Genomic DNA, 17505 nt, shown 5'->3' on the forward strand with positions numbered 1-17505 from the left:
TTATTTTTAACCGTTTTAAGTTTATGGGCGGGTCAACCCAGAATCCGACTCAAGTATCCATTTACTCTCACATATATATCCAAATTAATCACAGCTCTCGATCCGGTAATCTGGACACTTTCAAAATAAAGCATCATTATATATATATATATATATATATATATATTAGTTAGTTAAAAATGTCTCGCGTTCATCAATTTGGTGTTAAATTTAAAATATAAAGTATTATTAGCCTAGTTGGTTAAAGAGTTGTATTTGTTTTGTTTGGTTGCGAGTTCGAAACATACCTATAGCATTTTTAATTTTTAGCCGTTTTAAGTTTATGGGCGGGTCAACCCAGAATCCGACCAAGTATCCATTTACTCTCACATATATATTCAAATTAACTACAACTCTCGACCCGACAATTCAGACACTTTCAAAATTAAGCATTATTATATATATATATTAGTTAGTTAAAATGTCCCGCGTTCATCAAATTTGGTGTTGAATTTAAATTAAAAAGTTTTATTAGCCTAGTTGGTTAAAGAGTTTTACTTGTTTTGTTAGGTTGCGAGTTCGAAACATACCTATAGCTTTTTTAATTTTATTTTTAACCGTTTAAATTTATGGGCGGGTCAACGTAGAATTCGACCCAAGTATTCATTTACTCTCACATATATATCCAAATTAACAACAGCTCTCGACGACTCGACAATCCAGACACTTTCAAAATTAAGCATCATTATATATATGTATATATTAGTTAGTTAAAAATGTCCCGCGTTCATCAAATTTGGTGTTAAATTTAAAATATAAAGTATTATTAGCCTAGTTGGTTAAAGAGTTGTATTTGTTTTGTTAGGTTGCGAGTTCGAAACATACTTATAGAATTTTTAATTTTATTTTTAACCGTTTTAAGCTTATGGGCGGGTCAACCCAGAATCCGACCCAAGTATCCATTTACTCTCACATATATATCCAAATTTACCATAGCTCTCGACCCGACAATCCGAACACTTTCAAAATTAAATTAAGCATCATTATATAGAGAGATATATTACAAATTTATTAAATTATTTTTTTCAAATAATCCGCCCCTGAAACAAAGCCCCTTAAAACCTAAACTCTCCATTTAATAATTCATTTAATAATTCATGTGTACTTTGCAACTCTAAATTTGAAACAAATGTCCATCTCATTCTCTGTTCATTCCAAGGGATATAAGGTCTATTCATATTAATATTCTCAATAAATTCATTATAAATTGTTTAATGCTGCCCAAGTTTTCGGCTGCACCTAGCGGTATTCAAAATTTGGTCTGAACCAAATATACGATCAAATTTGAATTTCATTTTCGTTTTCGAATTGGTTTTCGAGTTTGGATTTCAACTCGAAAATCAAACCGAAAACCGAATTCATTTTTTTATTATTTTTTCTTCCAAACTTAGTTTATGAAAAAGTTTAAAATAATAAAATTAGAATATTTTGAACTCAAGATTTAATAATAAAAAAATGTAACAAAAGCATTAGTGGTCTAGTGGTAGAATAGTACATTGCCACGGTACAAATGCAGGTGGTGCAATTTATTTTGAGTTATGCTAGTTCCAAAAAAACGAATTCGGTTTGAATTTGAATTATTCGAGAACCGAATATCGAATTCGGTTTGGTTTAATTAAAATTTATTCGAATTCGGTTCTGTTTTCTCGAAATAAATTTGCACCCTAGCTGCACCAATCGTAAAATAAATTTGGATTATTTTTTGTTGTTCCATATCTAGTTTAAAAAATTGATAAAAACAATTTTTTGATAAAATTTGAAACATATAACTAAATAAAAATTATAAGTTTCTATCTTGAACCACTATGTTTAATATTTTATATTTAAAATTATAATAAATGTAAATCTTGTTTTTTTATTAAATAGGTTACCTTAAGGAGTGAGCTTCCCTAGCTCGAGGTTTTGATGTGTTTACTACAAGGTCGGCCCCTACAAATGGCCACATTGCCAAAGGCAATTAAACGATCATAACCTATATTTTTTTATTTTATAATGTTGAAAGCTAACACAACCTTCACTTCGGTTGGAAAAAATATTTAAAGAATTACAAAATAATTGTTTTTTTCCTATTTGTATGTCACAATTAGATAATCAAGAAAAATAAACCAAATAGTAATCAATAAATCAAACACAAGAGGCACATCAATTTTACCTTGAAAAATCCAACAAGTATAAAAAATTACGAAACTCCTTGCCTCTTAAAAACACATCCACTATATTATAGTTGGTTATAACAAAAAATTTTAACCCACCAAAAGTTCACTCATACAAAATTTTCGCCGTTAATGATCGATCACAAGAAAAAAAATATTAACAAAATAAATCTCACCGAAATGGAATAATACACCACTTGTGATTCGAGTCAAAATTGATATCATTCATTTGTCCGAAAATATAATAGTAACTCTAAATACCTAATCTTATTTTGGTTTATTTTCTTTCTAACTTTTTCTTTCTTCTTATTATATATTTATAGTTGTCATTTTTTTAAGCAAAAAATTGTTTACTTTTATTTATTTTATTTTAGGCTTCCAACTTATAATATAACACTTAAAAATCAACATATCAAAAATGGTTCAAACTCCTAGATTAAAACCCATAATTTACTATCTTTCGAATTTCGAATCTCGAGTGGATTGAGGAACTAAAATGGTAAGCTTGACTAAAATTCATTTTTAATGTAATCGATTATACTAATTTTAATTTTTTTTAAACTTGACACATAACTTAATAAAATATTATGGAATAAGATATGTTATATCTCACTTTTCAAGCTATCCTATGTGTTATGCAACATTAAAGTTTTTTTATAACATGAATGGAATTCTAATAACTCTTTGGAATCCTTGTCAACTCACAATTGTGAACATTGTAAAGCATGTCACACTTGGATTCTTATTAACATATAATTTGACAAAAAAATATTGAAACCCAATAGTTATTGATTCTTATTGACATATAATCTAGATATCTAAATAAGATTTTTTTAATATGCTATCACTATTTATTTATTAAATCAAATTGTGATATCACTTTGTATATATGGGTATAAATACTTTGTAATATTTCATTTTCTTAATCCTTTGACAAATAGATTGAAACTCAATATTATATGTCAAATGAAATTATTTTTTATTGACATCTAGATTAAGCAATCAATCTAGATGCTTGTAACCCATTTTCTTAGTAATTTTACAAAAAGGCTTGAAATTCAATAATATATATGCCAAATAAAATTATTAATATACATTATAGAAACAATAAGTAATAACTACTTAATTTATGTAAGAAATGATTTACATAACAATCAAACATACCCGTTTACATATACCCGAAAGAGAAATAATAATAAAAAAAATAATAATAAATTAAAAATTAAATTGCCATGTTTGAGAAAATGATCTTATTCGGAAAAATACCCATATTCGAGATTGTTTTATGAACTCTTTTCAACCTAACAAGGCTATTTTCCCGTAAATGTCAATTTTTTTTAGCATGGTCATTTTCCCGAATATTACTATGTTCGAGACTTTTTTATACATTTTTTTCAACATAACAAGGTTTATGGACTTTTTTCAATATAACATGGTCATTTTCCCGAATATGGTCATTTTTTCGAACATGATCATTTTCTCAAACATGACCACTTTTTTAACATGATTATGTTCGAGACTTTTTTATGGAATTTTTTCAACATAACAAATTTATTTTTTCGAACATGACCATTTTTTCGAATTATTATTATTTCTCACTATTACACAGTTGGCCGACAAATAAAATTAGTGACCTTAATTTCGTTCAAACATTTGTTCCTCCAACTCAATTTATATATTAAATGGATTTATGATATGATTTAATTATATATATATTTGATCAGTTACAAAATAATATTATAATTTTCTAAAAAGCAAAAAAAAAAAGGAAGAAGGTGATTCATATGAATGCTTCAGCTGGTTAAGCAAGCAAAGGGGATAATCCAGTGACGCCGTTTCTACTTTCTACAGAGGCAGGAATGGTGGGGAGGGCAGTTTCGTCAACCTATAATATCATCAATCTTACCAATTTCTCCCATTACTGATAGACAACGCACCGAAGCAGGAAACATCCCTCTTTATCTTCAGCGTTAGTGAATCGATCTCAGCTGTTTCAGGCTGAATCAGGCGAAAATTGAATGAAAGACTGTATAATAGTGTGGAAAGGAATCAATCGCAAATCTGGATCAGCCGTTTTCATTTGTTGGGTCACTGTGATATAAGAGATTGATCAGATTGATAGGGACCCTGTACTGACAACTCTGTTTCAGCCTCTAGATCCATGCATTGTTGATCTCTCTCTTGTGATTTTGTATTTCTTCTCTTCACTCACGATTTTCGAGGCGATTGATAAAAACCCATCTTGTTTCTTTCCTGCTCCTCCCAAATTCTGCATCTTTTTGTTTGTTTTCGTGTCTAATCTGGGTCGGTCCTATATTTCTCAAACAAGATTATTGTATAAAGTCTGTCTACTTCGACTTGTTTTCTTCCAATTTTGGCATTTCTTGCTCCAATTTTTGGATAATTGTTGGAATGTGGAGCCAGGGACGACATCTCAGTTACAATTGTCGGCATTTCTCCCCCCTGGTTTGGTCTTGATTCAAGTGGGTCGCCTTCCTCTTCTCAGGGCTAGCTTATACCCTCTAGAATTTTAAGGGTTTTAAGCAACAATACGGAAGCAGACGGAGAAAGAGGAAATTTTGAGCATTTGTAAGTGTAAGCTTATCCTATCTTTTCCTGCTATTTTAGTTGTATATCGAAAATTAGATGTTCTCTTGGTAACTGATTTGGGACACTATTACTCTTTGTTTGTGCTATATAGACTATGGTCACTGACAGGCAAATGGAGTTCATATTCAACTCTGAGGCATCACAAGCTAGCTTTGAGGATAGAAAGTGCAAAGAGACTTGATTCGGGAAGTTAACTTCTACATTCTCGACTGTGATTGGCTTGAAGTCTTTGTACTCAGCAATGTGTGCACTTTGGATCTTCATATGAATCCTGGTGCGCCATTGCTGTCTACAAGAAAGAGTTCATCATTTGGTTCTCTATATGCAAATCCATCATTCTCTTCTTCTCTTTTAGTTGAAGCACAAACTGATGTTTTCTATGTGAAGGAGGGCAACAAAGTCCTGTCTATTCCTGATTCAGCCCAATGGAGCTTCAGCCTAATTCAACAACGTTCGAAATTTCTGGGGCTTCATTACGAGTTGGGGATAAGTTAAATAAATCTCTCAGGGTTCGTCACAAAAGCATGCAGCTTGAAGAAAATACATCACTTGAATCAAATCACAGACTGATTTATGTTAACGATCCCAGGAAAACTAATGACAAGTACGAGTTTTCTGGAAACGAGATTAGAACAAGCAAGTACACCTTCATTAACTTCTTACCAAAGAACCTCTTCATTCAGTTTCATCGCGTGGCTTATTTGTATTTCTTAGCTATAGCTGCACTGAATCAGCTTCCTCCTCTTGCTGTCTTCGGGAGAACAGTCTCTCTTTTTCCTCTTTTATTTGTTCTGTGCGTGACAGCTATCAAAGATGGTTATGAGGATTGGAGGAGGCATAGATCCGATCGCAATGAAAATAACCGGGAGTCTCTTGTACTTCATGCTGGAAATTTTGAACGAAAAGAATGGAAAAAAATGCGGGCAGGAGAGGTTGTAAAGATTTATGCGAATGAAACACTGCCTTGTGATATGGTTTTACTGGGAACAAGTGATATTAATGGTATTGCTTACATCCAAACGATGAATCTTGATGGTGAGTCAAATTTGAAGACTAGATATGCCAGGCAAGAGACAACCTCAATGCTACTTGAAGGAGAAAAGATACAAACAGGTCTAATCAGATGTGAGCAGCCAAACAGGAATATATATGAATTTACAGCTAACATGGAGTATAATGAGCAAAGATTCCCCCTAAACCAATCCAACATCATATTGCGTGGTTGTCAGCTGAAGAACACTGAATGGGCGGTTGGGGTTGTGGTTTATGCTGGACAAGAAACTAAAGCGATGATGAACAGTGCCATGTCACCTTCAAAGAGAAGCAGATTGGAAAGTTACATGAATAGGGAAACATTATGGTTGTCTACTTTCCTCCTTACCATGTGTTTGGTGGTTGCTCTTGGAATGGGTCTCTGGCTGCAGAGGAATAAGGAACAGCTTGATGAACTACCTTATTACAGGAACAGATATTTTGAAAAAGGAATATCTATTGGTAGACTTTATAAGTACTATGGAATTCCAATGGAAACATTTTTCTCGTTTTTGAGTTCTATTATAGTCTTCCAGATAATGATTCCAATTTCTCTGTATATCACAATGGAGTTGGTTCGTTTGGGGCAATCATACTTCATGATTGGTGACAAGTATATGTATGATAGTAGCAGTGGTTCAAGGTTTCAATGCCGGTCTTTGAATATAAATGAAGATTTAGGTCAAATACGATATGTGTTTTCTGATAAGACGGGAACACTGACTGAAAACAAAATGGAGTTTCGAAGAGCTAGCTTGTATGGGAAAAATTATTGCAGGTCATTTCCACAAGACGATGGTTTGCGGCGTGTGGATAGTTCTGGTAAGTGTTGGACTTATTTTTAGTAGACACAGTATATTATTTGAGAATTTAACCTCAATTCATCACGTAAGTCGTAACTAATGGATATGAAACTGATAAGAGACTGTTGAGCTCAAGAACACTATTCTTTAGCTATCATCCATTTGTTTAATCCAAGAAACAAATGTTTCTCCATACAAAATTTTATATGTAAAGCTGTGATTTGATTGAGGAATGGTTAATAGAATTTATTATTGATCTTATAGAAGGAATATTTAGTGGCTTTCAAGAGTTGGGCCTTGTTTGATCTAGGGTTATTTCCAAATAACATTGTTTGATGTAGGTTATTGAAATCAGGTTATTTGGGTCAAAAGACATTAGGAGTATAAATACACGATAAATTATCAAACTAGGCCTATTCATAATGTTCATTTACCCTTTCTGCAAATTCTGAAGCACGACTCATTTAACACCAAGAATGCCCGACTGTCTGAAAGGAAAGGAGAAGAGCCTTCCTTTTGAGATACTACCACGCCATAAGTATATTGAAAATAATCTGATTATTGGAGAAAGAATATGTTCACGTGTAGTATAATAATTTTCTCCGTCAACTCTTGCATCATATAGCTCCATCATCATGGCCTTGCTAGGTACTTATAGTGCTGCATTAGGTTCATTTAGCTATAAAAAATTAGTGACATTAACAGTTTCACCATTTAAAATGTCTTTTGTAGCATCTAAACCAATTAGCCTATCTCAACGGAGGTGGAAGCTTAAGTCTGAAGTTCCAGTTGATTCTGAACTCCTGACATTGTTGCATGAAGACATAGTTGGAGATGAAAGGATTGCTGCACATGAGTTTTTTCTTACATTAGCAGCATGCAACACTGTGATCCCCATTCTTAGTCGAACATCATCTTCAGATTGCTTGTCAGATCAATTACTTGAGGTTGAAGCCATTGATTATCAGGGTGAATCCCCAGATGAACAAGCTCTGGTTACTGCAGCTTCTGCATATGGATACACTCTTTTTGAACGTACATCTGGCCATATTGCAATTGATGTCAATGGTGAGAGACTAAGGTAGAAAACTATCCACTCATCTTTTTTCCCTCTGTAAACTTTCCTAATGTATGATCATAAGAAGATAGGGCCCATTTGGATAACACTTTTTTTTCTATCAGAGAGACCAAGTTTGAAAATAGAATTTAGTTGGACACATATTCAAAATTTTATTGGTGGTTTCTCATCTGAATCGTGATCAAGATACATAAAGTTCTTCTAAATGGGCCTTCTTTGCCTCGTGTTCTTTCCTAACATTTTATGTATTCATATAGGTTGGATGTTTTGGGTCTGCATGAATTCGATAGTGTGCGGAAAAGAATGTCTGTTGTCATCAGATTTCCCAATGGCTCTGTCAAGGTGCTGGTTAAAGGTGCTGACAGTTCAATGTTGTGCATCCTAAGGATGCGTAATGAAAAGGATGAGCATGTAAATCAAGCAACAAAAGGCCATTTGACAGAATATTCATCTGTAGGGTTGCGAACTCTCGTTATTGCTTCCAGAGATCTTACTGATGCAGAGCTTGAGAAATGGCAAATCATGTATGAAGATGCAAGCACCTCTTTAACTGATAGGTCAAGTAAACTTCGCCAAACAGCAGCTCTAATAGAGTGTGATTTACATCTACTTGGAGCTACTGGAGTGGAGGATAAGCTGCAAGAAGGTGTACCTGAAACCATTGAATCCTTACGGCAAGCTGGAATGAAGGTTTGGGTTCTTACTGGAGATAAACAAGAGACAGCCATTTCTATTGGTCTTTCTTGCAAGCTCCTCACACCAGATATGCAGCAAATCATAATAAATGGCACGTCAGAAGTAGAATGCAGAAAATTACTGTTGGATGCTAAGTTAAAATATGAAGCGGAATTCAATGATGGTAATCATTGGAAAGTTGAATTGAGAAAAACTGCCGAAAGTGAATTCCTTGGGCTTCCCAACAGCGATAACTCCCCAAATTTACCAATGTGGAACTCAGAAGAGGAAGGACCTGGCAGTACTTCATTTGCGCTTATAATTGATGGAAACAGCCTGGTGTACATATTGGAGAAAGATTTGGAATCTAAGGCACGAATCCCAATCCTTTAACTTCATGAAGCCTTTGTGCTTGTGCAATTTATAATGTTCATATCTAGTTGCTAAGACAACCTTATATGCTCATTTTAGATTCATAATACCTAATTTTGCTAGTTTCTTATCTGATTATGTTTTGAACTTCAACAGCTATATGACCTTGCAACTTCATGTAAGGTTGTTCTTTGCTGCCGTGTTGCACCGTTACAAAAGGCTGGAATTGTTGATCTCGTAAAGAGCCGAACTGATGATATGACGCTGGCGATAGGTGATGGTAAGCTGGATTTCTGCTTCAGTTCTCCTCTTATCTAAAATTATGTTGCCACTAATTAGTTAGGCTTTAAATTTGTTTGTAAAATAAACCAAATATTCCTCTAATTTCAGTTTCAGTATCAAATAGGACTATCGACTTATTAAAGTAGCAAATAGAACTATTCTTACAAAGTTAAATGGTGTATTTGACCTGATTGATTTACAAGGTTTTATTTGACACTTATGTAAGTTTATGGTTATTTTCAAGGTAAAGTTTGGCAACTTGTAATATTTTTCTTATTTACCCACTCAAGTGGTAAAAGTCATGAACTAAGAGCTCTCAGGTTCAATTACCACCGTAAACACTTTGTTTAAAGCAGGGGTCCTGACGGTGAGATGTTGTGCTAACCTTCACCAGGGAAAAAACGCTAGCCTCAAAAAATAAATAATAATAATTATATATGTTTTTCTTGATTTACAAAAGGATACTTGAAGAGTTGTCATGTTATGGTTACATGGAGAATTTGCTTAAACCTTTTTTTCTCACCCACTCTTGAAATTGAAACTCAACAGGAGCAAATGATGTTTCTATGATTCAAATGGCTGATGTTGGTATTGGGATATGTGGTCAAGAAGGACGTCAAGCGGTGATGGCCTCAGATTTTGCTATGGGACAGTTTCGGTTTCTAAAAAGATTACTTTTGGTGCATGGACACTGGAATTATCAGCGCATTGGTTATCTGGTCCTTTACAACTTCTATAGGAATGCAGTCTTTGTCTTGATGCTCTTCTGGTATATTTTGGTTGCCTTTATGCATTAATGCTTGAGTACTATTGGTTAATCATCTTTTGTTACCTTTATGCCCGTTCATAGCCTTAATAATTCATTTGCGACAGAGGTGAAATATTAGGGGCTTGTTTGATGTATGATTATTTGAAAGTGGATTATCTAGGTTAAATGACCAAAATACCTTAGTGTTAGATATTTAAAAAATATTATTAAAAGTGACTTTTTTTGGCATTTAATGATTTGATGAGATATGTTGGATTATTTGTATCAAACAAGCCCTAGATCAGTCAATGTCATTGATTTTTTTTTACTATCGACAGGTATGTATTGACAACAGCATTCTCAACAACTTCTGCATTAACAGATTGGAGTAGTGTATTGTATTCAGTTATATATACTTCAGTACCGACAGTTATGGTTGGCATTCTAGACAAGGACCTGAGCCATAAGACACTACTTCGGAATCCAAAACTATATGGTGCTGGTCACAGACAAGAGAGTTACAATATGTACCTTTTTTGGATCACAATGTTAGACACACTCTGGCAAAGCCTTGTTCTCTTCTACGTTCCTTTACTCATATATAAGGACACCACAATTGACATATGGAGTATTGGTAGCTTGTGGACTATTGCAGTTGTAATCCTAGTAAACATGCATTTGGCAATGGATATCCAACGGTGGTTATTATTGACTCATTTTGCTGTATGGGGATCTATCGTCATTACGTATGCTTGTGTTGTCGCGTTGGATACCATACCCCGACTCCCCAATTACTGGTTCGTATGCTTTTTCTTTCCTTTTTATGTTGTTATTGGTCGATCCCATTTGAAAACACATTGATTTTGTCAATCTGGATTTGGATATGGTATAGAGATTATCAATAAATATATGAATGTGTCGCACTAAGTTCAGAAAGTTTCCTATTTTCAAATGGGATCCTTTCTGATTCTTATGAGAATTCTGGGTATCTCAAACCTGGATCCTGATCATTGTTAAAATTCAGAATTCAGAAGTATCATGTTTTTGAATGTCCCTGTTTGGAAGAGAAATATGACATGAATTGTGTTTCCAAATGATCCATTGTATCGATTTTCCATAACTAGTTTGTGTTTGTTTCTCAGGACAATATTTCATCTGGCACAGTCTCCAACTTACTGGATTACGATCCTTCTAATCATAGTCTTAGCATTGCTCCCTCGCTTTATTTTCAAGGTTGTACAACAAATGTTTTGGCCTTCGGATATTCAAATAGCCAGAGAAGCAGAAATTCTTCGGAAGCAACCCAATTCCCTTTGGTCGAAAACAATTCAAGGTTCTGGTTAATTGTTTATGCTACATTTGTCTTTCTGTGTCCACAGTTCAATGGATATTCCGAAAGACCTATAGATGTGCCTTCTCCTCCTGCAAAGTTGAATTGTAAGTTTCATATATTTTAAGGTTCAATTATCACGACATTGCTTATATTATTTAATACAAACATTGTTGATGTTTTCTCTCCTCAAGGCAACCATTTATCGACATTGAGGAAATACTACAAGGGAAATGAAACTCGACAAAGAATGACTTAAAGGGGATGTATATGAGGATTATACTTATATATATATATAAATATTTTTTATTATCATATTATTATTGTGAAGTCTGATTTTTATGGAGTGTTAGTATTTGATTTGTGTGTTATAATAGTATTGATGATAAACCAGCTGAAGGGAGAAGGGGCTTAGAAGAAAAGAGGGAAGAGGTCTCTTTGTATAGAATTAGTAGTAAATTCCAGTTATGACCCTATCCTGTATCCATTTCCTGTAAAGAAAACGAATTGACATAAATGGAAATACTTCCAGTTCCAGGGATAATTTTGTGATACATCTCAATTTGTTATTTTTTCAATACATATTTCATTCAGTTTGTGTTATTTTCTTAAGAGTAAAAAGTCATCTGGATTATTGTTGTTTAAATTTGAAAATGAATTTTATTTATTTGTAATGACTTCTTCTTTTCACTATATCACCTTTTAAAGATAATGATGGTTGAATAAATTATTAAATCTCAATCATATTCATAATCTGTCTCAAAATTATAATTTATTTTTGAAAGGTGTACGACCCTACATTTATAACGTCTAACTTAAGGCGTTCTAAATGTGAATCAATTTCAACTTAAACGTCACTTAAGGCGTTCTAAATGTGAATCGATATGTGAATCAATTTCAACTTAAACGTCACTTAAGGCGTTCTAAATGTGAATCGATTTCAACTTAGTGTGAATCGAACCTTAAGTCTCTTAAAACCACATTACCATTTGATCTACTTTAATGAGTTAAGATCTTGTTCAAAAAATTGATCTATATGAAATAGGTTAAAATCTCTATTATTAAACATAATTATGCATATATTAATAAACTTGTTGACATTTTCTCATCTAAACTCAACTACAACTCTAAAAATAATATGGCTGTGCATGTATGGATTAACACTAAGACTAAACAAATGACAATTTTCTTGAATTTTGAATGTAACATTCTCATGAAGTCCAGCCAAAATTGTTAGTAATTAATTACACAATTTAATGCAAATAACAAAAGAGAGATATCCAAAAAAAAAAAAACACCATATCGACCTATGTATAACTTGTAAGAGTAGTGAACTTAGAGATTGTAATCTCAAATTCAATTCCTACTGAAAGCACATTGATTGATTCAAGTTGAGAGAATCCACGATAAACATATATTGGGAGTATATTAGAAGGTTATTAATCATCCCAATCTTTTTCCCAACCATTTCTATTAGAAGACCGAGCAGTAAGCCCGTTTGATGAAATACTTACAACTGGAGATTTAACCGCATTCTCTTCATCCCAATCATCATCCCAATCCTCGTCCCAATCACCTGCAGCAGCAACACTTCCAACAGCAACATTCGAATCAGTTTCTGGCAAAGCAGCCATTTCAAGTTCCTGATAAGCTATTCCTCCTTCTTGTCTTCTTTTCCTAATGAATTTGCAGCAACTCCATATCCCACCCACAATCATCGCTACTGCGAAGAACATATACGCACCATAGATTGGCGTCATTTGCTCATAATAAAACTGAAGCTGCTGCAACAGTTCTTCTTTTCTTGTTTCAGGAACACCGCCATTGTTTATTAACTCACAATCCCCATTTCCAGCATCTAATATTACTTTTTGGATCGTTTCATCATTACTCATAGGTATATCAATCTGTAACATATACAAAAACAAAATGCTTTTGATCCACATTTGCATCCAACATAAAGAAAATTAAACACACTTTCAGATGATGAAGACCTAAATATTTACGAAGGTCAACATTTTTAACATTTGGGCAAATGGATATTTTTAAATAACCTTATTTGATGTAAGTTATTTAAAATCGGGTTATTTGGGTAGAAAGACATTATAGGTATAAATATATAATTTTTTAAAAGAGATGTATCTTGGTGGACAATTTAAATGATGTGATTAGTAACTTCTCAGCAATTTTTACCTTTTACATAATACAATGTAAAGACTAGAAATAATACCTTTCCTGTTTGGTGCCCATCCACAGTAACTGGATTAATTGTATGTTCTGAAGTAGGTTGCTTAACCTTCACTTTCAAAGTAACTTCTCCTTCATTTTGAATCATAATCACTATATGTTTAGTACCTGACAGTAGAAGAAACAAAATTTGATGGGTCTCTTCTCTTATTTAAGGTATGAACAATCGAAAGATGAAAACTAACTTTTTTCCTGGTTGGGGCATAGAGAACAAAGAGGTTGAATCCATTTATTTAAAATTATTTGAAAATAAATAATTATCCTTCAAAACCGTCACCATTACTACTTTCCATTGTAGACACCTGCTGCACTAGATTGAGCAGAAATAAATACTTCCATTTATTTTTAAAGACAAATTTTGTGGTCCTAGGAATAGTTTGGAGAAAATCAACAATTGTATATTAATTTGGAAAGGGTGGTGGCCTTGAGACCCATATCATGACAACTAAGCCAAGAAGTAACCTTGTTTATTAGTAAAAAGACCATACAAACCAGATTTATTGCATTCAGCATTTCCATTTAAGTGGGCCAAATATGGCTTACAGTCATTGAAGGTACGGCCACATGTGCTGTTTATAGCAACTTCAAGGACTTAATTAAAAAAATACTTTTACGGAACAATTACATTAGAATAAACTGCGAGCTTGTTATGAAGCAGTCAAAGGTGAGACAAAAGATGGCTAAATGCCATGAACCATTATATAATTGTGCTGTTTTGGTAATCCATTTTTTCATGTTGATCATAATCCAGATAAATATGCATTTGTTATTATCTAAAAGGTAATTTGTTTCATAATCTAATCATGAAAAAAAATCTATATATCAAATGAAACAAAAGAATACAGTATTGGATCACAATGGATAACAAAAATAACATTATAATTTGGATGTAACCATATAAGTAATCTGAAACAGGATTCAAGAAAACCTTATACAAAACGAAAAGTTTACTTTCAGTTTCAACTTTGACAATTTTCCAGTGGGCTTGTGATTTTGACAAAGATTATGAAAAAAATACAAGTTTCCAAATAGGCTCATTTTGTTACTTCCCAATACTAGTGATGGACAATACCAACTGAAAAAAAATGCTAATACAAAAGCTCGTCGACAAGGTTACACCTTTTTGCATGATGAGTGTTGCTCATTCATTTGGTGGGAAAAAGCTCTATTAATAAAGAATTTATTCTTTTTAAAAAAAAAGATACACAAGCTTAAAGAGATGAAGCATAACAACATAAAAGGAAACCAGCCTTTAATTAGGAGACTTGCGCTTTTCAAAAAAGTAAAAGGAAATAATAGATAATGTTTGCATATTGTCACCATTCTTAGCACGTTGTAAATGTGAAAAAATTGGGGAATATCCAATTCATGTTTGCATAAGGGAAGAAGGAAAAAAATGCTTTTATATATTTCTTTCAAGGCGACATCTATATTCTAATTAGATGTCCGACAGAGTTAAGCAATGAATACGGGTCTGCACAAATTGTAATACAATGCACAATAGATAACAAAGAGCTGCCATGAATGGGTTGGGTAGGATGGTATGGTTCCAAAGAAACCATATCACTTTTATTTCATTGATTATAGAGAAAGCAGTTGTCTGTTAATTACCAATATACTATCATCACAGAATTATAGTTAATACTTAATCAATCATGTAATCAATAACTAACTCATAAAGTCTAGGTCATGAAAGGAGATGAATTACCATTGTCTAAACCTTGAAGACACGCAACCATTGCGCCGCTCTTGCAAGACTTGGTTTGGTCATTGCAAGACTCGCCAGATCCCGAACTTGGAGTATTACCCTTGTCTTTATTATTATTATTATTCTCCTTCTCATCTATTGTTGGCTCAGGAGTAGCATGAGTTTCTGTACTATTAACAGTTTGGTTAGTCAATTTTGGATCTTGATCCACTATTGGCGTATCCTTTATTGGCTTTGGTATAGGCTTATCTCCATCAGCTGAGGTTGTGTTCGTTTGATTCCCATTGGATACAGGACTAGGCAGGGGAGAAACCTAAACAAACAAAAATTTCATGTCAGATTATGAACAAGTAAATACATCATATATAAATCATTTGAAGGGGAGAAAGATACGTTTTTTGTAGGGGGGTTCTCTTTTGATCCTGTATCAATTAAATTCCTAAAACTCCAGGCAGATGATAGATCGCAACAAAAGTATAAAAGGAGAAGTATTACGGCATAAATCCCACTTCTTTCCATCCCCCACAGATTCGTTTGAAATCTGAATTCAGGTGGCTGAATCCAACATTGGAACTGAACTGGGTTTGTGCGACAGGTTCCGCATCTTACGGTATGCTGTATTTGTTTAATGATCCACGTACCTTTCAGAACAAGAATTTGATTGAAAGCAACAAACTGAAATTTAGAAGCTGGAACTTTACGCTGTAAAGGCTGATTGAAGAAGAAGAATGGTGGGTCACGTAAAGCTCTAAAATTGAAGTGAAATCTTGGAAATCTTAGGTTTGATAACCTGGAGATGAATGATTAAAGAGGGTAAAATGGATGTTGCTGCTGATCGAACGAGAATGGAGACGGAGAGGGTTTGAAAAGTCCAATTACCAGGAACGGAGACTGATCTTGACGCCGATGAAACTGATATGAATAGCAAGTTTCGCAAATAGAGAATAGAACAATGACATCTTTGGGCCATTTTGGTCAGGCTTGATCCAGAAGAATGAAGAGAGGATGGTCCAAAAATCTTTCTGGTCCTAAACAAATTTTTATTTTTTATTTTCAAACTCAATCAACTCATGTTCAAGTTGTTTTATTTCCTATAAATATACTAAATCAATTTAACTAGACTTACTAAACTTGTTGTATGAGAGACTTATAGGAGAGATATTCACTTCTTTTATTGCATGAAATCCGTCGAAAAGGATTAAAATGAGGATGATTGATCTTTGAGAGACTTACTAAACTTGTTGTATGAGAGACTTATAGGAGAGATATTCACTCTTTTTATTGCATTAAATCCGTCGAAAAGGATTAAAATGACGGTGATTGCTCTTTGAGAGGTACTAAATATGACTACTTGAATCGAGATTTGAGCATAAAGGTTCTACTTACCTGTAAAAAGTGCACGCAACCCTTGGGAATGTGGGATTTGAGCATAAAGGTTCTACTTACCCGTAAAAAGTGCACGCAACCCTTGGGAATGTGGTAACGTACTTTCCTCGCGATCTAAGAATAATTAGAATGCCCCGTCCAAGTCAAAGAACTTACTCTGAAAAGTCTATGATGATTGAGACGAGATTATGTATTTTTAAACAATGAAACACTATGTTTACATGTCGTTAGGCTAAAAGAGAGATACAACTTGAATTTAATTTATATATAACTTAACTTATAAGTCAAGTTAATTTAGAATAAAATCTCAAATTCTTAATAAAATTAATATTTTATACCTTAAAATATGAAAACAAGTCATAGAATTTTTTCATAAGTAAAAAGTGGATCAAAACTAGCCAATAAATTGGTTATTATTATTGAAATATGATCTTATATTATCACACTTTTTGTGCACAATGTTCTTCTTTCCTTTTTCGGTCTAGTTTTGACATCACAAGTATATATATATATATATATATATATATATATATATATATATATATATATATATATATATATATATATATATATATATATATATATATATATATATATATATATATATATATATATATATATATATTTATATTTATATTGATTCTACTAATTTTATAAGAATATAGTTAATTAAATATCACAGTGTAGATAATATTAACATATAATAAACTATATAATTATATCTTAAGGTTCAAGTTTGTATTGGAATTTAAATAAAGAGTTGAATTCCTCCAATCCAAGCTGTATACATTTTGGATAGAAAAATTATATGAGTTTGTAATACAGGAAATCTCTTATTTTTGAGAAATTTTAACATGTTTGCATGTTAAATATTTTTTAATAAAATATTTTTTTATAAAATATTTTCAATAAAATATTATTTAAAAGATATATACAAAATTATATTTTTAATATTTAAAATTAATTATATTATATCAAGTTTTACATAATTTCTTAGATTTAAAATAATCAAATTATAATTTTATTAAAGGGAATTCTTATT

General features: G+C 32.6%; 2 protein-coding genes across 2 annotated transcripts; one reads left to right on the forward strand and one right to left on the reverse strand.

The window, feature by feature from the left end:
- The first annotated feature begins 4892 nt into the window (after window positions 1–4892).
- On the forward strand, window positions 4893–11725 carry LOC124920054 (phospholipid-transporting ATPase 1-like). The gene is made up of 8 exons (XM_047460452.1): window positions 4893–6656; window positions 7370–7718; window positions 7973–8762; window positions 8919–9042; window positions 9594–9813; window positions 10131–10589; window positions 10935–11229; window positions 11317–11725. Exons 1-7 carry the CDS (start codon window positions 5228–5230, stop codon window positions 11134–11136), a joined length of 3573 nt encoding a protein of 1190 aa, XP_047316408.1. The 5' UTR covers window positions 4893–5227; the 3' UTR covers window positions 11137–11229; window positions 11317–11725.
- Window positions 11726–12286: 561 nt separating this feature from the next.
- On the reverse strand, window positions 12287–16000 carry LOC124920055. The gene is made up of 4 exons (XM_047460454.1): window positions 15471–16000; window positions 15078–15390; window positions 13353–13477; window positions 12287–13029 (listed from the first exon to the last, which is right to left on the reverse strand). Exons 1-4 carry the CDS (start codon window positions 15594–15596, stop codon window positions 12562–12564), a joined length of 1032 nt encoding a protein of 343 aa, XP_047316410.1. The 5' UTR covers window positions 15597–16000; the 3' UTR covers window positions 12287–12561.
- Window positions 16001–17505: the final 1505 nt, after the last annotated feature.

The sequence above is a fragment of the Impatiens glandulifera genome, chromosome 1 (assembly GCF_907164915.1).
Source record: "Impatiens glandulifera chromosome 1, dImpGla2.1, whole genome shotgun sequence".
NCBI classification, from domain to species: Eukaryota; Viridiplantae; Streptophyta; class Magnoliopsida; order Ericales; family Balsaminaceae; genus Impatiens; species Impatiens glandulifera.